Source organism: Trachypithecus francoisi, unplaced genomic scaffold, assembly GCF_009764315.1.
Source record: "Trachypithecus francoisi isolate TF-2019V2 unplaced genomic scaffold, Tfra_2.0 Lachesis_group5, whole genome shotgun sequence".
Taxonomy (NCBI): domain Eukaryota; kingdom Metazoa; phylum Chordata; class Mammalia; order Primates; family Cercopithecidae; genus Trachypithecus; species Trachypithecus francoisi.
The window spans coordinates 142,935,482-142,957,689 of NW_022681470.1; the positions used below are offsets into that span (position 1 = coordinate 142,935,482).

The 22,208-nt window shown below is 53.1% G+C and overlaps 1 protein-coding gene across 1 annotated transcript in view; it reads left to right on the forward strand.

Moving 5' to 3' along the window:
* The first annotated feature begins 9,637 nt into the window (after positions 1 to 9,637).
* The window catches only part of C3 (complement C3), a 43,608-nt gene continuing 31,037 nt past the window's right edge, over positions 9,638 to 22,208 (forward strand). Inside the window, exons 1-13 of the mRNA XM_033198562.1 lie at positions 9,638 to 9,798; positions 10,759 to 10,951; positions 12,142 to 12,307; positions 12,390 to 12,460; positions 16,326 to 16,420; positions 16,524 to 16,606; positions 16,689 to 16,779; positions 17,641 to 17,743; positions 17,838 to 17,964; positions 18,445 to 18,560; positions 18,661 to 18,810; positions 20,344 to 20,553; positions 20,694 to 20,900. Coding sequence (XP_033054453.1) covers positions 9,725 to 9,798; positions 10,759 to 10,951; positions 12,142 to 12,307; positions 12,390 to 12,460; positions 16,326 to 16,420; positions 16,524 to 16,606; positions 16,689 to 16,779; positions 17,641 to 17,743; positions 17,838 to 17,964; positions 18,445 to 18,560; positions 18,661 to 18,810; positions 20,344 to 20,553; positions 20,694 to 20,900 — 1,686 coding nt within the window. The 5' untranslated portion in view covers positions 9,638 to 9,724. The remainder of the gene's footprint in view (positions 9,799 to 10,758; positions 10,952 to 12,141; positions 12,308 to 12,389; positions 12,461 to 16,325; positions 16,421 to 16,523; positions 16,607 to 16,688; positions 16,780 to 17,640; positions 17,744 to 17,837; positions 17,965 to 18,444; positions 18,561 to 18,660; positions 18,811 to 20,343; positions 20,554 to 20,693; positions 20,901 to 22,208) is intronic.

The following is a 22,208-nucleotide window of genomic DNA, read 5'->3' on the forward strand; positions in this document are numbered from 1 at the left end:
AGAAACATGGTGGAAGAGCTCATGCCCCGATGAGGGAACCGCAGGCATGAAAGCCGGGGGCAAGGGGAAAACGGGGATTTGAAGACACCCAAGTGGCTCAGGCTACAGAGGAAAAGAAGGAATAGGCCGGGTGTGGTGGCTTACACCTGTAATCCCAGCACTTTCGGAGGCCAAGGCAGACAGATCGTTTGAGGTCAGGAGTTCGAGACCAGCCTGGTCAACATGATGAAACCCCGTCTCTACTAAAAATACAAAAATTAGCCGGGCCTGGTGGCAGGCGCCCGTAATTCCAGCTACTCAGGAGCCTGAAATGGGAGAATCGCTTGAGCAAGGGAGGCAGAGGTTGCAATGAGCAGAGATGGCACCACTGCACTCCAGCCTGGGCAACAGAGCGAGACTCCATCTCAAAAACAGTAATACTAGAAGCTAACCGGGCACAGTGACAAGTGCCTGTAGTAGTTCCAGCTACTCGGGAGGGCAATGCAGGAGTATCACTCAAGCCCAGGAGTTAAAGCCCAGCTGGGGCAACAAGCAAGACCCCATCTCAAGAAAAGAAAAAATAATATGAGGTAACACAGAGTGATTGCTATGCCACACTGTATATTAAGCCTTCTGTGGATTTTAATGTGTTAAAAAGCCCGTGAGGCACAGAGAGGATAAGAAACCTTGAGGTCACACAGCTAATGAGTGGGAGACTCGGGGCTCAAAGCCAGACACCGACTGTGTGCATTGCTGCTCTGAGCTAGACTCCCTGGGACCAAACCTCTCAGCCTGTTAGCATTTGCTGTGTGACTCTGGATCACTGGCTTACCCTCTCTGTTTCCTCACATATAACATGGGGCCTCCTAAGTTTGTTGAGTATTACATACAATAAGAGGTGTCTGGCTTGCCACAGCGCCCAGTTGCACAGCCTCGGCCTGACTTCTAGGGAACCAGCCCTGAATCTTGAGGGGCAACCGTGGAATTAGAGATCCACTTGTGCACACACTTAAGGGCAGGCTCCCAAGATGGGTCTCCACCCCCCACCCACCTGCCCTTCAACTAGAGTACCCAGAATGCCTTTTGAAGCTCAGAGAAGCCTTCCTCACTGGAGACCATAAGCATGGGACGGTGGCAGGGAACAGGGCTGGGGTGAAGGCTTCCTGTAAGCAGAAACACATATAGCTGAGGCCCAGATGAATAAATAGCCCGGTCAGACAAAGAAGGAAGTGGGAGGCATTGCAGACTGGGGAAGTTACATGAACACAGCGGGGAAGGCTGGGATGGCCCACAAGGCTGGAGGGGGCAGGAGGAGGGTGAGAGAAGCTGGCAGAGGCCTAAGGACAGGCAGGCACAAGGGGCTTCATCCAGGGGTCCACAGGAGCCATGGAGGAATTTAAAGCAGGGAGGAGCATGGCCGGAGAGACAGCATGTGCATGCTGCGGTCGGCTGAGTCATACGTCCCCTCAAAGATGGGCACATCCAGCCGGCGTGGTGGCTCACACCTGTCATCCCAGCACTTTGGGAGGCCTAGGCAGACGGATCACATGTCAGGAGTTCAAGACCAGCCTGGCCAACATGGTGAAACCCCATCTCTACTAAAAATACAAAAATTAGCTGGGCATGGTGGTGGGCACCTGTAATCCCAGCTACTCGGGAGGCTGAGGCAGGACAACCACCTGAATCCAGGAGGCAGAGGTTGTAGTGAGTTGAAATCGCACCACTGCACTCCAGCCTGGGTGACAGAGTGAGAGACCTGTCTCAAAAAATACAAAAAGATGTGCATGTCCAAATCCCCAAGGCCTGTGGATATATGTTCTGTCACACAGCAAAAGGGACTTTGTGCGTGGGATTAAGGCTATTAAAATGTGTGGGGGGGGGGGTTGGGGGGGGGTGGTATCTCGTATTATCTGGATATGCCCAATGTTGTCACAAGGGTCTTTATAAGAGGGAGGTGGAGGCCAGGTGTGGTGGCTTACGCCTGTAATCCCAGCATTTTGGGAGGCCAGGGATCACCTGAGGTTGCGAGTTTGAAACCAGGCTGGCCAACATGGTAAAACCCTGTCTCTACTAAAAATACAAAAATTAGCTGGGCATGGTGGTACACGCCTGTAATCCCAGCTACATGGGAGGCTGAGGCAGGATAATCGCTTGAACCTAGGAGGCGGAGGTTGCAGTGAGCGAGATCACGCCATTGTACTCCAGCCTGGGCAACAAAAGTGAAACTCTGTCTCAAAAAATAAAAAATAAAAAATAAGTAAGAGCCAGGTGGGAGGGTCAGAGTTAGAGAAGGAGACACAGTGACAGAGGCAGAGGCTGCAGTGATTCCAAGGAAGGGGCCACAAGCCAAGGAATGTAGGCGGTTCCTAGACACTGAAAAAGGCAAGGAAATGGGTGGTTCACCTGTTTCCTCCAGAAAGGAATGCAGTCCTGTTGACACCTTGATTTTAGACGTCTGACCTCCAGAACTGTAAGAAAATAAACATGTTGTTTTAACCCACCTAGTTTGCAGTCATCTTTTGCTGCAGCAGTTAAGAACTCACACAGTTTAAGAGCACGCTCTCTATACAGCCCAGCTGTCTGAGTTCAGATTCCGACACTTACCAGCCGCAGGATCTCGGGCAAGCGGCCAAAGCCTCTGTTTCTTCATCTGTAAAATGGCGCAATGATAGTACCTACAGCATGTGGTGTAAACAAGGGTTAAAATACATGAAATAGATAAGTTGCCACCACGCGCATCTCATAGGCGTTTGTGAACATGAGTGTGCATTCCTGTGTTATACATCATGATTGGTCAAAGGAATACAAAGGTAGGGTTTTTGTTGTTGTTTGAGACACAGTCTTGCCCTGTCTCCCAGGTTAGAGTGCAATAGTGTGATCTCAGCTCACTGCAACCTTCACCTCCTGGGTTCAATTAATTCTCCTGACTCAGCCTCCCTAGTAGCTGGGATTACAGGCATGTGCCACCATGCCTGGCTAATTTTGTATTTTTAGTAGAGATGGGGTTTCACCATGTTGGCCAGGCTGGTCTCAAAATCCTGGTCACAAGCTATCCACCCATCTTGGCCTCCCAAAGTGCCAGAATTATAGGCATGAGCCACCACGCCCGGCCTAAAAGGTGGATTTTAGAAAGGAAGGAGTCCCCAAGCCAGGCATGGTGACATGCACCTTGTCCCAGCTACTCAGGAGGCTGAGGCGGGAGGACTGCTTCAGCCCAGGAGTTTGAGGCCAGAGTGGGCTATGATTGCACCACTCCAGCCTGAGTGACAGGGCCAGACCCTGTTTTTAAAAGAATAAAATATGGCTGGGCGCGGTGGCTCATGCCTGTAATCCCAACACTTTGGGAGGCCCAGGTGGGCAGATCATTTGAGGTCAGGAGTTCAAGACCAGCCTGGCCAACATAGTGAAACCCTGTCCCTACTAAAAATACAAAAAATGAGCCGGGCGTGGTGGCTGGTGCCTGTAATCCCAGCTACTCAGGAGGCTGAGGCAGCAGAATTGCTTGAACCAGGGAGGTGGAGGTTGCAGTGAGCCGAGATTGCGCCATTGCACTCCAGACTGGGCGACAGAGCGAGACTCTGTCTCACCAAAAATAAATAAATAAATAAATAAATAAATAAATAAATAAATAAATAAAAGTAAAGAGTCCCTAGCTGCTGCAGATTAAATAGGCTGGTAGGGAGGAAGCTGGGGCAGCAGTTAGGGCAGATATCACAGGTGTGGAGAGGGAGGATGAACTGGGAGATTCCAGGCAAAGGCTTGGCCAGCAGATGAATTCTGGGAATGAGAAGAGGCGAGGAGTCCAGCTTGGAGACCTGGTGGGACCATCACCCAAGCAAGGCTGGGGTAGAAGATGCGGGTGTTAGCAAAAATAAAAATACAGTTCATCAGGAGTTCAAGACCAGCCTGGCCAACATGGTGGAACCCCGTCTCTACTAAAAATACAAAAACGAGGTCGGGCGCGGTGGCTCAAGCCTGTAATCCCAGCACTTTGGGAGGCCGAGACGGGCGGATCATGAGGTCAGGAGATCGAGACCATTCTGGCTAACACGGTGAAACCCCGTCTCTACTAAAAAATACAAAAAATGAGCCGGGCGAGGTGGCGGGCGCCTGTAATCCCAGCTACTCGGGAGGCTGAGGCAGGAGAATGGCGTGAACCCGGGAGGCGGAGCTTGTAGTGAGCTGAGATCTGGCCACTGCACTCCAGCCTGGGCGACAGAGCGAGACTCCGTCTCAAAAAAAAAAAAAAAAAAAAAATACAAAAACGAGCCGGGTGTGGTGACAGGTGTCTGTAATCTCAGCTACTTGGGAGGCTGAGGCAGGAGAATTGCTGGAACCCGGGCGGCAGAGGTTGCAGCGAGCCGAGATCGCGCCATTACATTCCTGCCTCAACCAATGACAGAGAGACTCTGTCTCAAAAAAAAAAAAAAAAAAAAAATACAATTCAAGTGTACTGAGCGCTCAGTACGTGCAGGGCACTGGGCTAAGGTTTGTTGCCCGGGTGCCACTCAGGACTTTCATTCCAAGACTAGAAAGGAGGCTCTAGGCTGTGGATCTCCAGTTGACAGATTAGGAACCAAGGCTGGGAGGAGGGGTTGGACCTTCCCAGGGGCCCTGCAGAGCTGGAATCAAAACCCACTGCTCTCCATTTTCCCAGGGCTGGAGTCCATAGGCCCCCAGCTAGTTTCTGCTGAGTATGAGACGGAGAGGAGGGAAAGAGCCATTGTTGCCAGCAGATAGATTCATTCAGCCAGGTCAAGGTTAACTTGAATTAATCAGTAATAGAGTGGGAGAAGGGGATGGCCTGGCTGTGGGTCCTGGAGAAAAATTCCAGGAAAGCAGTCACCTCAACCCAGAATTAGACGGTGGGATAGCGGGTTTCCCAGCTGCTCCCAGGCCTGGCTGCTCCTTTGTTGGGGGAAGGAGAGGGATGGGGCATAGTGGGCAGTAAGTGAACTCAGGCAGGTGTGAGGCGGGGGCACCTGGGTCCGCCACCCAGAAATCATTCCCACTTCCTTCCTCTCATTTTCTTTCTTCTTTGTCTTTCCTTTTTTTTCTTTTTGGAGACAGAGTCTTGCTCTGTGATCCAGGCTGGGGGGCAGTGGTGCAGTCATAACTCACTGCAACCTCTAACTCCTCCTGCCTCAGCCTCCTGAGGAGCTGGGACTGCAGGCACGCCAATATGCCCTGCTAATTTTTTTTTTTTCAATTGTAGAGACGAAGTCTCACTATATGTCTCAGGCTGGTCTCGAACTCCTGGGCTCAAATGATGCTCTCACCTCAGTCTCCCGAAAGTGCTGGATTACAAGCATGAGTCACCGTACCCCGGCCCGTCTCATTTTCCCCTTGCACCCCGGCTGGCATTGCCAAACAGAATACAGGAAGCTTAGTTACATTTGAATTTCAGATAAATAACAAACACTTTTTTCAGTATATGTAGCTTCCAGATAACCCATGAATGTTTAGCCCGGGTGGCCGAACTCCCCTCCTTGATTCCCGGAATGCTGGGCTGGGTGGACATGCAAATGGAAAGTACCCTGATGCACACCCAGACCTCCTTCTCTCCCTCCCCTGCGGGCTCATCTTTGTGCACTATTCCCCTATCAAACTCTGGACACAAATGCACGTCTCCCAGAAAAAGTCACGAGGTTCTGAAGAATTCCCCATCTCATCTCCCTCCCTCCCTCCCAGCAGGCAACCATCTGCTCCAGCCTCCAACCCCCTCACTTCTCATCCTGCCCCTCCCCTCTGGTCACTTCTTGGAGGTCAGGGTAGGGCCAGACCCTTCCCAGGTTCAAGTGGTCCTCCTGGCTCAGCCCCCCGAGTAGCTGGGATTACGGGCACCTGCCATCATGCCCAGCTAATTTTTGGTTGTTGTTGTTTGTTTGTTTGTTTAGAGACGGAGTCTCGCTCTTGCACCCAGAATGGAGTGCAGTGGCATGATCTCGGCTCACTGCAACCTCCACCTTCCAGGTTCAAGTGATTCTCCTGTCTCAGCCTCTCCAGTAGCTGGGAATACAGGTGCCCGCCACCATGCCTGGTTGGTTTTTGTATTTTTAGTAGAGATGGGGTTTCACCATGTTGCCCAGGCTGGTCTTGAACTCCTGACCTCAGGTGATCCATCCGCCTTGGCCTCCCAAAATGCTGGGATGACAGGCATGAGCCACCGGGCCTAGCCAGCTAATTTTTGTATTTTTTAGTAGAAACAGGGTTTCACCATGTTGGCCAGGCTGGTCTCGAACCCCTGACCTCCAGTGATCCCCCAGCCTCAGCCTCCCAAAGTGCTGGCATTACAGGCATGAACCACCACATCTGCCCCTCTGAGCCTGGTGGCTTCTAGGCATCCTGGCTTCTTTAATTGTCACAACTACCAGAACTATCTTCAGTCCCATTGTTTAGTTGGATTAACCAAGGTTCCTCCTCAGAGAAAAGAGGAACCCAGGTTTGCAGCTAGACAGAGGCCAGACAGGAATTCCTTCTCCAGGTTGTCAAACCACAGGGCCAAATGCTTGAGTCTAGAATGAAACCAGGAAACGGGGTGGCTTGAGAAGAAAGTGGGGGATAGAAGATGAAATGGGGCAATTGGAAGATTCAGTTTCTTTCTTTTTTTTATTTTTATTTTTATTTTTTATTTTTTGGCAACAGGGTCTCTCTCTTTCACCCAGGCTGGAGTGCAGTGGTGCAATCTCAGCTCACTGCAACCTCTACCTCCCGGGTTCAAAAGATTCTCCTGTCTCAGCCTCCCCAGTAGCTAGGATTATAGGCACCCACCACCATGCCCAGCTAAGTTTTGTATTTTTAGTAAAGACGGGGTTTCGCCATGTTGGCCAGGCTGGTCTCCAACTCCTGGCCTCAAGTGATCCGCCTGCCTCAGCCACCCAAAGTGCTGGGATGACAGGCGTGAGCCACTGCGTCTGGCAAGGGGATGCAGTTTCAAAAGCTGAACCCCAATTCTGGAGAGCAAGCAGGTGTTTTCATACTCTCTTTCTCCTCCTCCTCCTCTTCCAAAGAGTGTGTTGCAATCAGTGCAGACAGACGCCAGGTTTGTTCTCATGTTCCACGCCTCCCCCTACCCCTGGCACGGAAAGGAACGTGGTTTACAGGAAATCAGAGAAAACGCCCCATTAACCCCTTCAATGGGGTTTCAGAAACCACCTCTCTAGGGATAAGGGGGCCCTACCCACAGATCCTTCTCCTGCCTTCACCATCCACCTCCTATGCCTGGACAGCAATGCTGCTGACCATCAGAGGAATGCCAGTTAAGATGACACCGGCCGCAGGGGTGTGGTGGCTCACACCTGTAATCCCAGCACTCTGGGAGGCCAAGGTGGGTGGATCACCTGAGGTCAGGAGTTTGAGAACAGCCTGGCCAACATGGTGAAACCCTGTCTCTACTAAAAATACAAAATAAATAAATAAATAAATAAATAAATAAGCCAGGTGTGGTGGTGCAGGCCTGTGATCCCAGCTCTCTGGGAGGCTGAGGCGGGAGAATTGCTTGAACCTGGGAAGCAGAGGTTGCAGTGAGCCGAGATGGTGCCACCGCACTCCAGCCTGGGCGACAGAGCAAGACTCCATCTCAAAACAAACAAACAAACAAACAAACAGTCACCCACAAGGCTGGCAAAAATCCTCAAGTTTGCCCTGTGATGAGGCAGTGGGAGAAACTGACAGTTCTTTTCACGCAGGGCTCGTAAGTGTGTAAATCAATACAACTCTGTGCAGGGGAATTTGGCAATATCTAGCAAGATTACCAATGCATTCAGAGACTGACCCAACGTATTTCCTTTCATTGCAACAACAACTCTATGAACAAACTGAGGATCAGGCAGTAAACAGTAGCTTGCCCAAAGATTACAGCTAGTTTCAGAGCTAGAAAGTAATGCAGGTTCAAGCTTATTCACTGCAGAGAGCCTGGTGTGAAACCGCAGATGTCAGTCTGTCCATCAATAAGAGGCTGGTGGCTGGACACAGCGGCTCATGCCTGTAATTCCAACACTTTGGGAGGCCGAGGTGGGTGGATCGCTTGAAGTCAGGAGTTCGAGACCAGCCTGGCCAACATGGTGAAACCCCGTGTCCACTAAAAATACAAAAATTGTCGGACGGGGTGGTGTGCACCTATAATTTCAGCCATTCCGGAGGCTGAGGCAGGAGAATTGTTTGAACCCGGGAGGTGGCGGGTGCAGTGAGCTGAGATAGCACCACTACCCTCCAGCCTACTCTGTCTAAAAAAACCCCTCAAAAACAAATGAAATATCCCCCAACAAATAGCAGGCTGGTTACTTTCTCACAATATAACAAGAGGCCTGTAACCTGTAAGAATGAGGAAGTTCTTTGCGCACTGAGGTGAAATAGCCTATGAGGTATATTGTTCATGAAAAAAACAAAGCAAAATGAAACCCAAGATTTAACTGAAGAGAGCAGGAAGAATAATATGTAATATGTGCTGTCCACAGGGCACAGTGGTTCACACCAGCACTTTGTGAGGCTGCTACAGGAGGATCACTTGAGCCCAAGAGTCCAAGACTGGACTGGGCAACATCGTGGGACCCCCATCTCCACAAAAATAAAGAAATTATCCGGGCATGGTAGCAGCCACCTGTAGTCTCGGCTACTCAGAAGGTTGAGTCAGGATGATCACTTGACCCCAGGAGGTTGAGGCTGCAGCGAGCTGTGATTGCACCACTGCAATTTAGCCTGAGTGACAGAATGAGAAAAAGATTTAAAAAGGAAAAAACAAAAAGAATATGCTGTCAACAGGGGTGGGAGGAAGACTACCTTTCCCTCTATACACATTTCTACCTTTTAGATGTTGATCAATATGAATATATTATACACACAGACACACACACACACATACACAATACAATTTAATATCTGAAGAGGATGTTGACCTAAGACAGGTACAAAAGTTCTAGAAATGAAGACTTTCCTCAGTGATGACTTTTCTCACCACCAAAGTCACTCCGGCATCCTGACAAGGGTAAGTGCGGAGAGCTTCCTTGGAAAATAAGCTTACCTAGATAGTGAACTCCTACACATACCTCAAAGCCCATCTGAAATGTCCCCTCCTACAGAAGTTTTCCCTGACCCTCCAAGAAGCAGAGTTCTGTTTCACTGGGGAAAACATTTCTTCTTCTTCTTCTTTTTTTTCCCCGCTGCTCTGCACATGAGCTAGAAAACATTTCATGAAACTAGGAGTTTCTGTGCTGGGCTCTGTTCCTCCACCATTCGACTTCCCCTCCCTCAGCATGGAAGCCTCTAGAAGTGGAGCTCCAACTCCCAGCCTACAGAGAGATTCCTAGGAAGGTTCGACTGATAAATGCATGGCCAAAAGTGAACTGGGGATGAGGTCCAAGACGTCCGTGGTGGGGGGTTCTCCAGACCTTAGTGTTCTTCCACTACAAAGTGGGTCCAACAGAGAGAGGTCTGTGTTCACCAGCTGGCCCTGACCCTGGGAGAGTTCAGGGCAGGGTGCAGCTACATTCATGCTGCTGGGGAACATGCCTTCAGGTTACTCACCCCACAGACATGTTGGCCCCAGGGACTGAAAAACTTAGGAAATGGTATTGAGAAATCTGGGGCAGCTCCTGAAAGGGGAGAGGCCATGGGGAGAAGGGGGGACTGAGGAGGCGGGGGAAAGGCAGGAGCTGGATAAAAAGCCAACTCCAGCAGGCACTGCTCACTCCTCCCCATCCTCTCCCTCTGTCCCTCTGTCCCTCTGTCCCTGCACTGTCCCAGCACCATGGGACCCACCTCAGGTCCCAGCCTGCTGCTCCTGCTACTAATCCACCTCCCCCTGGCTCTGGGAACTCCCATGTGAGTGGTTACGACTCTACACAGAAACAAGGCTGCTTCTGGGGTGGAATCCGCCATTTGGGGGTCCAGGTCCCTGTAGAATTCAGGGTGCATTTGGGTGTTTGTGGATTCCGGGGTTAGCGGGTTGGGAATGTTTATATAAATGTTTGCTGCCTGTGAGTTTGGGTGTTTCTGGGTTGGGTGTTTGTGGAATCCAGGTATTGTGGAATTGGAATTTGGGATGTTTCTGGAATTGAGGTCGTCTGTTGGTTTAGGGTGTATGTGGTGTTTAGTGACGGTGTGGTTGGGGATGACTTGGAGACTCGGAGGTTTGGACTTTGCAAGATTTGGGAGTTTGCAGCTTGGCGACTTAGAAGTTTCAGTGTGGGTTTCAAGATTGGCTACTCTGGGTTCATGTATGGTTGGGGCGTTTGGAATTGGTTGTATTTATTAGGACCGGGGTGTTGGAGGTTTAGGCTGGGTTTGGGGTGCTCTAAGATTTGAGGTTTAGAGGTTTGGGTGTATGTGGGTTTGGGTATGTAGAGTTTAGGCTGTCTGGGGTTTGAGTGTTTACGTATTTGGAGTGTTTAGAGATGTAGAGGTTTAGGGTTTGGGGCATGTGTGGGTTTAGGCCATTGTGGGTCTGGAAGTCCAGAGACGTGGAGGAGTTGCTGACGCTGGTTTGGAGGTTCAAGGGTTGGTGGGATGCATGGCCCCTCGTTGCCCAGGCTTTCAAAGTCCAGGCCCAGCTGGCTGAGAGTGGGAGTCATGGTGGCTGCTGTCCTGCCCATGTGGTTGAGACGGTGGCAGTGCCCAGAGAATTCAGATCCAGATATTGGCACCGGCAGTGCGCCAGCAGTCCCTGGATCCTCTCCAGGACCAGGGGCTGGGGCACACAGCCTGCCAGGCGCTGACTCCAGTGAGGACTGGCGCCTCACACCCCGGAAATGACAGCCCCACTCCCGTGCCCCACTCCGACAGGTACTCTATGATCACCCCCAACGTCTTGCGGCTGGAGAGTGAGGAGACCGTGGTGCTGGAGGCCCACGACGCGAAAGGGGATGTTCCGGTCACTGTCACTGTCCACGACTTCCCAGGCAAAAAACTGGTGCTGTCCAGTGAGAAGACCGTGCTGACCCCTGCCACTAGCCACATGGGCAACGTCACCATCAGGGTGGGTGCAGACTGGTGCAGGACCCTGCTGACACCCACAGCCACGCCCACTCTCCCTCTTCCTGAGCCCTCCCCTTCTGTCTTCTCCCTTTCTTTATTTTTATTTATTTATTTATTTATTTATTTATTTTGAGGCAGAGTCTCACTCTATCACCCAGGCTGGAGTGCAGTGGCGCAATCTCGGCTCACTGCAAGCTCTGCCTCCTGGGTTCATGTTATTCTCCTGCCTCAGTCTCCCGAGTAGCTGGGACTACAGGCGCCTGCCTCTACGCCCGGCTAATTGTTTTGTACTTTTAGTGGAGACGGGGTTTTACCGTGTTAGCCAGGATGGTCTCGATCTCCTGACCTCGTGATCCGCCCGCCTCGGTCTCCCAAAGTGCTGGGATTACAGGCGTGAGACCCCACGCCCGGCACCTGTCTTCTACCTTTCTAAGCCCTGCCCTTCCCTGAGTTTCCACTCCTTTTGAGGCTCCGTCCCTTCTAAGAACCTCCCTTCTCTGAGCCCCCCCACTTCTGTCTCCTCCCCTGAGTTCCCTGAGTCTCCACCCTTCCATTCCCTGAGTCTCCACCTTTTTTGAGACTCCTTCCTTTCTAAGCCCTGCCCTTCCCTGAGACTCCACCCCTTCGGAGGCGCCTCTCCTTCTAAGCCCCTCCCTTCTCTGAGACTCCACCCTTCTGAGTCTCCTCCCCTTCTAAGCCCTGTCCTTACCTGACACCCCACCCCTTATGAGGCGTCTCCCATTCTAAGCCCCTCCCTTCTCTGAGACTCCACCCCTTCTAAGTCCCTCCCACTGAATCGCTTCCTTTTCTAAGCCCCGCCCCTTCAAAGGTCTCCTCTTCTGAACTCCTCCCCTCTTAGTCTTCACCACTTTCTAAGTTCCCTCACCTGAGTCCCTCCCCCTTTCTGAGCTCCCCATGTCAGCCCCTCCCCTTTTCTGAGTTCCCGCCCCTTCTGAGCCCCTCCTCCTATAAGCTCTCTCTTCCTTGTGAGCTCTTCCTTCTGAGTCCCCTCCCTGGTCCCCCCTCTCCGCTGGCACCTCCTTCACATGCCCCTCCCTCCCCAAAACTGGGCCACCCTGGGAGACCAAGAATAATGGGCAGGCAAAGAGGGACCCAGCCCAAGATCCGGAAGCTGAACCGTGGGCACGGGGACTTGGAACAGACCCCTGACAATGCCTTGCCCACACCTAGATCCCAGCCAACAAGGAGTTCAAGTCAGAAAAGGGGCACAACAAGTTCGTGACAGTGCAGGCCACCTTCGGGGCCCAAGTGGTGGAGAAGGTGGTACTGGTCAGCCTTCAGAGCGGGTACCTCTTCATCCAGACAGACAAGACCATCTACACCCCTGGCTCCACAGGTGAGGCTGCGGGCGGCTGGAGAGGGCGGTGCACCGGCGTGGGCCGGCCAGGGTCTCACCAGGCCTCCTTGTCTATCCCCAGTTCTCTGTCGGATCTTCACCGTCAACCACAAGCTGCTACCCGTGGGCCGGACGGTCATGGTCAACATTGAGGTACCAGCCAGAGGGGGCCCCAGGGGCAGCAGGGGCACAGGCTCAGGAGAGGCAAAGAGATCGAGAGAGACAGAGAAAGACACACCGGAAGAGATGCAGTGGCAGAGACACAGAGGCAAAGAGATATACAGACACACACCCACACAACACACACACATACAGCACACAGCACACACAGAGGCAAAGAGATATGCAGACACATGTGCACACACAATGCACACACACAACGCAACACACACACAACATATATGACCACACAATACACACAACACAACACACAACACAATACACACAACACAACGTGCATACCCACACAACACACAAAACACAACACAATGCACACAACATACACAAGCACGCAATACACACAAAACACACACAACACAACATACATAACCACACCACACACAACACACAACCACACAAGACAATCATACAACACACACAAACACACACAACACACACAAAACACAGCACAGAACATACACAACCACACAACACACAACCACACAACACAATGCACACAACATAGCACACACAACATACAACCCAACACACAACCACACAATACACCATATGGCACACACACACACAGGCCGAGAGACAAGGTGGAGATCCAGGGAGACCCCAGGGAGCAGTGCAGGTGTCCGTGGATTCTGCTTTCAGATAACTCCCCTGGTCACTTCACCTCCCTGAGCCTCAGTTACCTCATCTGAATATTGGGATCATGACAGATAATTCTGTCATCTATTCTACCGACGACAGCCAGAGGACGCCTGTGAGCACCTGCCTCAGGGCCCATCCCTCCTCTTCCTACAGCCCTCCATGGCTCCCACCTTCCTATGGGTCAAAGCCTAAGTCCTCCCTGCAGTCCACAAGGCCCTGCACACCCTGCCCTGTCCCTTCCCTGCCCTCCTCTCCTCCCTGTCTCCCCCTCGCTCATTCTGCTCCAGCCACACGGGCCTCCTCCCTATTCCTCCAACACCCAGGTGCAGTCCTGCCTTGGGGCCTTGGCACGGGCTGTGCCCTCTTCTCAAGAAAACCGTCTTCTTCCAAATATCCACACAGCTCCTCCTCTCTCCTCCTCTAAGTCTTAGCTCAATGTCAATAATGTCTCAATTTTACAGTGAAGTCTCTCTGAGTAAGCTGTAAAGTTGCAAATGCCCACCCTGACCACGCCCCCCAACGCCCCACACAAACATACACACACACTCCTCCTTCTTGCCATGTCATGCAAATAAGATTTATTCATTTGATAATTGCTTCTTCCCTCGTCTCACCCTCTGTTGAACCTAAATCCATCCAGGAAGGAATTTTTATGTTTGTTCAGGGTTTTGTCACCTGAACTCAGCACAAAGCTGGTATATAGCTTGGTTTAATAAAAAACTTACCGGAACAAGCGAGAAGGATGGGAGGAGAGAAGGGGAAGGAGGGTGTTCTCATAGAATTATCATGAGGATGTATTGAAATCATACAAGGCTAGGGGCAGTGGCTCACACTTGTTTTTTTGTTTTTGTTTTTGTTTTTGAGACAGAGTCTCGCTCTGTCACCCAGGCTGGAGTGCTGTGGCCGGATCTCAGCTCACTGCAAACTCTGCCTCCTGGGTTTACGCCATTCTCCTGCCTCAGCCTCCCGAGTAGCTGGGACTACAGGCGCGCACCACCTCGCCCGGCTAATTTTTTGTATTTTTTTTAGTAGAGACGGGGTTTCACCGTGTTCACCAGGATAGTCTCGATCTCCTGACCTCATGATCCGCCCGTCTTGGCCTCCCAAAGTGCTGGGATTACAGGCTTGAGCCACCGCGCCCGGCCGCACACTTGTAATCCCAGCTCTTTGGGAGGCCAAGGCAGGAGGATCGCTTGAGCCCAAGAGTCTAAGACCAGCCTGGGCGACAGAGTCAGACCCTGTCTCTACAAAAAATAAAAGTTAAAAAAAAAAAAAAGCTGTGTGTGGTAGTGCGTGCCTGTGGTCACAGCTGCCCCAGGAGGCTGAGGCAGGAGGATCACTTGAGCCCAGGAATTCCAGGCTGCAGTGAGTCATGATCGCGCCACTGCACTCCAGCCTGGGTGACAGAGTGAGACCCTGTCTCCAAAAATAATTGGGGCAAATGCAATGGCTCAAGCCTGTAATTGCAACACTTTGGGAGGCAGAGGTGGGAAGACTGCTCGAGGCCAAGGGTTCAAGACCAGCCTGGGAAAGGTAGGGAGACTCCATCTCCACAGAAAAAAAATTTAAAATTATCTAGACTTAGGGATTGGTGCGGTCTGTGGGGAACAGAGACCACACACCTCTTTTAAAGGCACAACAGTTGCCCAGCTCCGATTAGATGTCTCCTGCTAACCAGAGTACACTATCCACAGAAATTTCCTTGTTTCCAACAGAAGCTGGAAAAACAAACTTTTGGCCGGGCGCGGTGGCTCACGCCTGTGATCCCAGCACTTTGGGAGGCCGAGGCGGGCAGATCACGAGGTCAGGAGATCGAGACCATCCTGGCTAACACGGTGAAACCCCATCTCTACTAAAAATACAAAAAAATTAGCTGGACGTGGTGGCGGGCACCCGTCATCCCAGCTACTCGGGAGGGTGAGTCAGGAGAATGGTGTGAACCCGGGAGGCAGAGCCTGCAGTGAGCCAAGATCACGCCACTGCACTCCAGCCTGGGCGACAGAGCAAGACTCTGTCTCAAAAAAAAAAAAAAAGACTTTTATGTGTTTCAATACCTAAAGCCAGCTCACGGCCTTCAGACATGCCACTTGCCTGATCCCTGTTACCTCTGTACAATTTCTTTTAAATTTATTTATTGATTCATTTCATTGTTATTATTTTGAGACAGGGTCTCATTCTGTTGCCCAGGCTGGAGTGCGGTGGCACAATCACAGCTCACTGCAGCATTGACCTCCTGGGCTCAAGCAATCCTCCTGTCTCAGCCTCCTGGGTGGCTGGGACCACAGACGTGCACCACCACATCCAGATAATTTCTAAAATTTTTTGTAGAGATGGAGTCTCCCTATGTTTCCCAGGCTGATCTTGAACCCTTGACCTTGAGCAGTCCTCTCACCTCTGCCTCTCAAAGTGCTGGGATTACAGGCTTGAGCTATCGCACTCACGCTAATAAATTATTTTTTGAGATGGGGTCTCGCTCCTTCACCCAGGCTGAAGTGCAGTGGTGCGATGATGTCTCATGTTGTTTAAATGTTGGCAGCAAATGAAATGACACTACTAGTTATTAGTATTCAGAGAGACACTGAAGAAATGAGTCCCTACGCACACGAACTATGTCCCAAACTAATACAGTAGGTGCCATTATTATCTCCTGTTTCTAGAGTTTCACATTGAGCACAGAGAGGTTAGGTAACTTGCCCAGGGTCACACAGCTTGTAAGTGGCACAGTACAGATTCAAACTTAAGGTTGACTGACTCGGGTCGTTGTTCTTTTTTTTCTTTTGTTGCGATGGAGTCTAACTGTGTCTCCCAGGCTAGAGTGTCATGGAGCAATCTTGGCTCACTGCAATCTCCGCCTCCCAGGTTCAAGCGATTCTCCTGCCTCAGCCTCCTGAGTAGCTGGGATTACAGGTGCCCACCACCATGCCCGGTTAATTTGTGTATTTGTAGTAGAGACAGGGTTTCACCATGTTGGCCAGGCTGGTCTTGAACTCCTGACCTCAGGTGATCTGCCCACCTCAGCTTCCCAGAGTGCTGGGATGACAGGTGTGAGCCGCCATGCCTGCCCAGGTCCCTGTTCTTAACCACAGTAGACACCGCACAGAGAATGTCCAGACACAGAGAGGTCAGGGAGAGCTGAGAGGCTAAGCCCAGCCTCTGAAGAGTCATTTTATCCCGTATCCTTCCCTTCTGCCTCCCACAGAACCCGGACGGCATCCCAGTCAAGCAGGACTCCTTGTCTTCTCAGAACCAATTTGGCATCTTGCCCTTGTCTTGGGACATTCCAGAACTCGTCAAGTATGTTGGGCTCTTGAGGAAGGGGTTCAGGGCTCCCCTATCCCAGGAGAGGGAGCGGGGGGCTCCGAGGCCTGAGCAGACCACTCATCCGCCCTCCTCACAGCATGGGCCAGTGGAAGATCCGAGCCTACTATGAAAATTCACCGCAACAGGTCTTCTCCGCTGAGTTTGAGGTGAAGGAGTATGGTAAGAGGAAAAGGGGCCGGGGGAGGCAGCGCCCAGAACGCCTGGCCCAGCGCCGCCCCCACCAACACCGTCTCTCCCCCAGTGCTGCCCAGTTTCGAGGTCATAGTGGAGCCTACAGAGAAATTCTACTACATCTATAATGAGAAGGGCCTGGAGGTCACCATCACCGCCAGGTGAGGGACTGGGGGTGGGGCCAGGTAAGGGCTGGGTGAGGGACTAGGTGAAGACCAGGTGGGGGACTGGGGGTGGACCAGGTGGGAGGCTGCAGGTGGGGTAAGGTAAGGGGCTGGGGGTGGGACCAGGTGGAGGCTGCAGGTGGGGTAAGGTAAGGGGACTGGGGTGTGGGACCAGGTGGGAGGCTGCAGGTGGGGTAAGGTAAGGGGCTGGGGGTGGGACCAGGTGGGAGGCTGCAGGTGGGGTAAGGTAAGGGGACTGGGATGTGGGACCAGGTGGGAGGCTGCAGGTGGGGTAAGGTAAGGGGCTGGGGGTGGGACCAGGTGGGGGGCTGCAGGTGGGGTAAGGTAAGGGGCTGGGGGTGGGACCAGGTGGGAGGCTGCAGGTGGGGTAAGGTAAGGGGCTGGGGGTGGGACCAGGTGGGGGGCTGCAGGTGGGGTAAGGTAAGGGGCTGGGGGTGGGACCAGGTGGAGGCTGCAGGTGGGGTAAGGTAAGGGGCTGGGGGTGGGACCAGGTGGGGGGCTGCAGGTGGGGTTAGGTGAGGAGCTGGGGGTGGAGTCAGGTGGGGGGCTGGGTGTGGGACCAGGTGGGGGACTGGGGTGGAGTCAGGTGGAGGCGGGGCAAGGTGAGGGGCTGGGGGTGGGACCATGTGGGGGGCTGGAAGTGGGGCAAGACATGGGCCTGGGAGTGTGGCAAGGTGAGGGGCTGGGGATGGGGCCAGATGAGGGACTAGAGATGGGGCTAAGTTAGAGGCCAGCAGTGGGTCGGGGGCTCCAGTCTTTAGCACTGGCAGGAGAAGCTGGAGGAGATCCCATTCTCTAGGAGGGACGAACCTGAAGCCCTCCTTGTCTGCCCCGTAGGTTCCTCTATGGGAAGAAAGTGGAGGGAACTGCCTTTGTCATCTTCGGGATCCAGGATGGCGAGCAGAGGATTTCCCTGCCTGAATCCCTCAAGCGCATCCCGGTAGCACCACTGACAGAGGCCTCTTTGATCCCTCCCCTAGTCCCTGCTTCCTCTGAGCCCGCTCCCCTCTCTGAGTCCTCCTCTCCCTTCCCAGATTGAGGATGGCTCAGGGGACGCCGTGCTGAGCCGGAAGGTCCTGCTGGACGGGGTGCAGAACCCCCGACCCGAAGACCTGGTGGGGAAGTCTTTGTACGTGTCTGTCACCGTGATCTTGCACTCAGGTGAGGCCCAGTCTGAAGGCCAGGCTCAGGACCATCAAGTGGGCCGGTCTGAGAGGGGAGGCCAGCTCAGAAGAGAAAGCCTAGTCTAAGGAGGGAGGCTCAGCGTGAAAGTAGGGTCCAGTCTGATGGGGTAGGCCCACTCTGAGAGGGGAGGCCAAGTATGAAGGTGGAATCCAGGCTGATGGGGGAGGCAGGGTCAGTATAAACATGGGGTCCGGTCTGATGGGGAAGGCCCAGTATGAAGTCTGTGTCCACTCTGATGAGGGAGGCAGGGCCAGTATAAAGATGGGTCCAGTCTGATGGAGGAGGTAGGGCCAGTATAAAGGTGGGGTCCGGGTTGATGGGGGGCATAGGCCCAGTATGAAAGTGGACTCCACTCCGAGGGAGGAGGCCTAGTCTGAAGGTGGGGTCCATTCGGAGGGAGGAGTTCCTATCCTGAGGGGTGGCCCAGGAGCCTACACTCACAGCTGGTCCCCTCAGGAAGTGACATGGTGCAGGCGGAGCGCAGCGGGATCCCCATCGTGACCTCTCCCTACCAGATCCACTTCACCAAGACGCCCAAGTACTTCAAACCAGGAATGCCCTTTGACCTCATGGTGAGACCCAGGGCGGAAAGGGGTCCCACTCCTCCCTTCAGGAACACCGGCCGCACCCCTGAGCCTGCCTGAACTTCCCCCACCTCACCCCCCATCACAGGTGTTCGTGACGAACCCCGATGGCTCTCCAGCCTACCGAGTCCCCGTGGCAGTCCAGGGCGAGGACGCTGTGCAGTCTCTAACCCAGGGAGACGGCGTGGCCAAACTCAGCATCAACACACACCCCAGCCAGAAGCCTTTGAGCATCACGGTGCGTCTGGGCCCAGCCTCAGAACCCCACCACTGGGAAGACGGTACAGGGATCCTGGTGTTTGCACAGTGGGGTTCTGCCATTTGCATAGACATATTCTCATTTGCATAGAGGGGTTCTCTCCTGCACAGTGGGGTCCTGCCATTTGCATAGAGATATTCTCATCTGTATAGAAGTTCTCTTCTGCTGAGTGGGATCCTGCCATTTGCATAGAGATATTCTCATCTGCGTAGAGGGGTTCTCTCCTGCACAGTGGGGTCCTGCCATTTGCATAGAGATATTCTCATCTGTGTAGAGGGGTTCTCTCCCGCACAGTGGGGTCCTGCCATTTGCATAGAGATATTCTCATCTGCGTAGAGGGGTTCTCTCCCGCACAGTGGGGTCCTGCCATTTGCATAGAGATATTCTCATCTGCATAGAGGGGTTCTCTCCTGCACAGTGGGGTCCTGCCATTTGCATAGAGATATTCTCATCTGCATGGAGGAGTTCTCTCCTGCAGAGTGGGGTCCTGCTGTCTGCATAGAGGGGTCCACAGTTCCAGGAAACAGGACTCTTCCTCTTGCATGCCCTGCTCCTTCCACTCACACGGAGAAGCGCTCCATCCACGCACAGTCTTTCCACTCCCACGGGGGAAGGAGCCTGAATCGCACAAGGAGGGTTGTGCAGTGTTCAGGACAGGCCCATTGTTGTAAGGTGGTCTCAGTTCTCCTGGCTTCTGTGGAAGTGGCCCTGTTGCCCCTCACTGGGAAGGAAACAAGTCGCATGACAGCTGTGGAGGTTGCAGATGGCCTCCCGGTCCCTCTGCAGCTCCCAGGCTGGGCACTCCACTTACCCCTCACTGCGCTCAGCATGTGAATTTCCTGTGGCTGCCGTGACAAATGGCCGCAGCCTAGTGATCTGAAGCAACATACATTTTTGGGTCTACAGTTTGGGAGGTCAGAAGTCCTGGCTCTGGGGGAAAGTTTGCTCCCTTGCTTTTTGCAGTATGGAGAGGGCACCCTAAAGGCTGGCTCATGGCCCCTTCCTCCGCCTTTAACGGCAGCAGCAGAGCATCTTCCAGCGCCTCTCCCTTTCTCTCTGTCTCTGTATCTCTCTCTTTCCCCTTCCTCTCCCCTTCTCTCCCGGCTCTCCTTCTCTCCCTCTTTCTCCCTCTCTCTTTTCTCCTCTTCTTCCCTTCTCCTCCTCATCGTCTTCCCCCTCCTTTTCCTTTATCTCCCTCCCTCTCTCCTCTTACATTTTCCTCTCTCCTCCTCTTCTTCTCCTCCCTCCTCTCTCTCTCCCTCTCTCTCTCCTCTTTCTCTCCCTCTGTCTCTCTCCCTTTCCTCTCTCCCCTGCCCCCCCTTAATAAAGACCCTTATGATTATATTAGCTCCACCTACATCATCCAGGATAATGATTCCATCTCCAGATCCCTCACTTAATCCCATCTGCCAAGTCCCTTTTGTCAAGAAAAGCTACCAATTCCCAGGTCTCAGGGATTCAGGTGTGGGCATCCTTGGGCGGGGACCAGCATGCATCCTAATCCCCATCCAGGTGCGCACGAAGAAGCGGGAGCTCTCGGAGGCAGAGCAGGCTACCAGGACCATGCAGGCTCAGCCCTACAGCACCGTGGGCAACTCCAACAATTACCTGCATCTCTCAGTGCCACGTGCAGAGCTCAGACCCGGGGAGACCCTCAACGTCAACTTCCTCCTGCGAATGGACCGCGCCCATGAGGCCAAGATCCGCTACTACACCTACCTGGTCCGTGGCCACCTGGAAACCTCAGCCCCCCGCCCCTCCTTGCTTTTTCTGCACCCCCGGGGCCCCTTCCCCCATCCCGATCCCTCCCTGCGTTCCCTCCCACTCGCCCTCCCCAGCCTGATGCCAGCCTGTCCCCCTAGATCATGAACAAGGGCAAGCTGTTGAAGGTGGGACGCCAGGTGCGAGAGCCCGGCCAGGACCTGGTGGTACTGCCCCTGTCCATCACCACAGACTTCATCCCTTCCTTCCGCCTGGTGGCGTACTACACGCTGATCGGCGCCAGCGGCCAGAGGGAGGTGGTGGCCGATTCCGTGTGGGTGGACGTCAAGGACACTTGCGTGGGCTCGGTAAGTGTGCCCTGGACTCCCTCCCTCCCTCTTTCCCTCTCCCCACTCCTTCTCTCTCTGTCTCCCTGTCTCCTCTCTCTCTCTCCCTTTCTCCTTTTCTCTGTCCTTTCTCTCTCTCCTCTTCCTCTCCCTTTCTCTCCTCCCTCTCTGTCTCTCAACTGTCTCTCCTTTTGTTTCTCTTTCCCTCTCTATCTATCTCTCTTTCCCTCTCTCTTATTTCTGTTTCCGTCTCTCTCCTTCTCTTTCTCCCCTCTCTCCTCTTTCTCTATCTCTCTCCTTTTCTCTCTCCTCTCTCTCTCCTTTTTCTTCTTTTTTTTTTTTTTTTTTTTTTTGAGACAGAGTCTTGCTCTTTCGCCGGGGCTGGAGTGCAGTGGCCGGATCTCAGCTCACCGCAAGCTACACCTCCCGAGTTCACGCCATTCTCCTGCCTCAGCCTCCTGAGTAGCTGGGACTACAGGCGCCCGCCACCTCGCCCGGCTAGTTTTTTGTATTTTTAGTAGAGACGGGGTTTCACCGTGTTAGCCAGGATGGTCTCGATCTCCTGACCTCGTGATCCGCCCGTCTCGGCCTCCCGAAGTGCTGGGATTACAGGCTTGAGCCACCGCGCCCGGCCTCTCTCCTTTTTTCTTTCCCTGTCTCTCTTTCCCTTTCCCTCCCTCTCCCTTCTTTCTCTCCCTCTCTCTCTCACTTTCTCTCTCTCTCTCTTTCCTCTCCTCCCTCTCTCCTTCTCTTTCTTTCCCCTTTCTCTCCCTCTCTCTTTCCCTCTTTCTCTCTCTCTCTTTCTTTCTTTCTCTCTCCACCTTCACTCTCTCTCTCTCACTTTCTCTCTCTCTCATTTTCTCTCTTTCCCTCTCTCTTATTTCTGTTCCGTCTCTCTCCTTCTCTTCTCCCTCTCTCCTCTTTCTCTATCTCTCTCCTTTTCTCTCTCCCTCTCTCTCTCCTTTTTTTTTTTTTTTTTTTTTTTTTGAGACAGAGTCTTGCTCTTTCGCCGGGGCTGGAGTGCAGTGGCCGGATCTCAGCTCACCGCAAGCTCCACCTCCCGAGTTCACGCCATTCTCCTGCCTCAGCCTCCTGAGTAGCTGGGACTACAGGCGCCCGCCACCTCGCCCGGCTAGTTTTTGTATTTTTAGTAGAGACGGGGTTTCACCGTGTTAGCCAGGATGGTCTCGATCTCCTGACCTCGTGATCCGCCCGTCTCGGCCTCCCGAAGTGCTGGGATTACAGGCTTGAGCCACCGCGCCCGGCCTCTCTCCTTTTTCTTTCCCTGTCTCTTTCCCTTTCCCTCCCTCTCCCTTCTTTCTCTCCCTC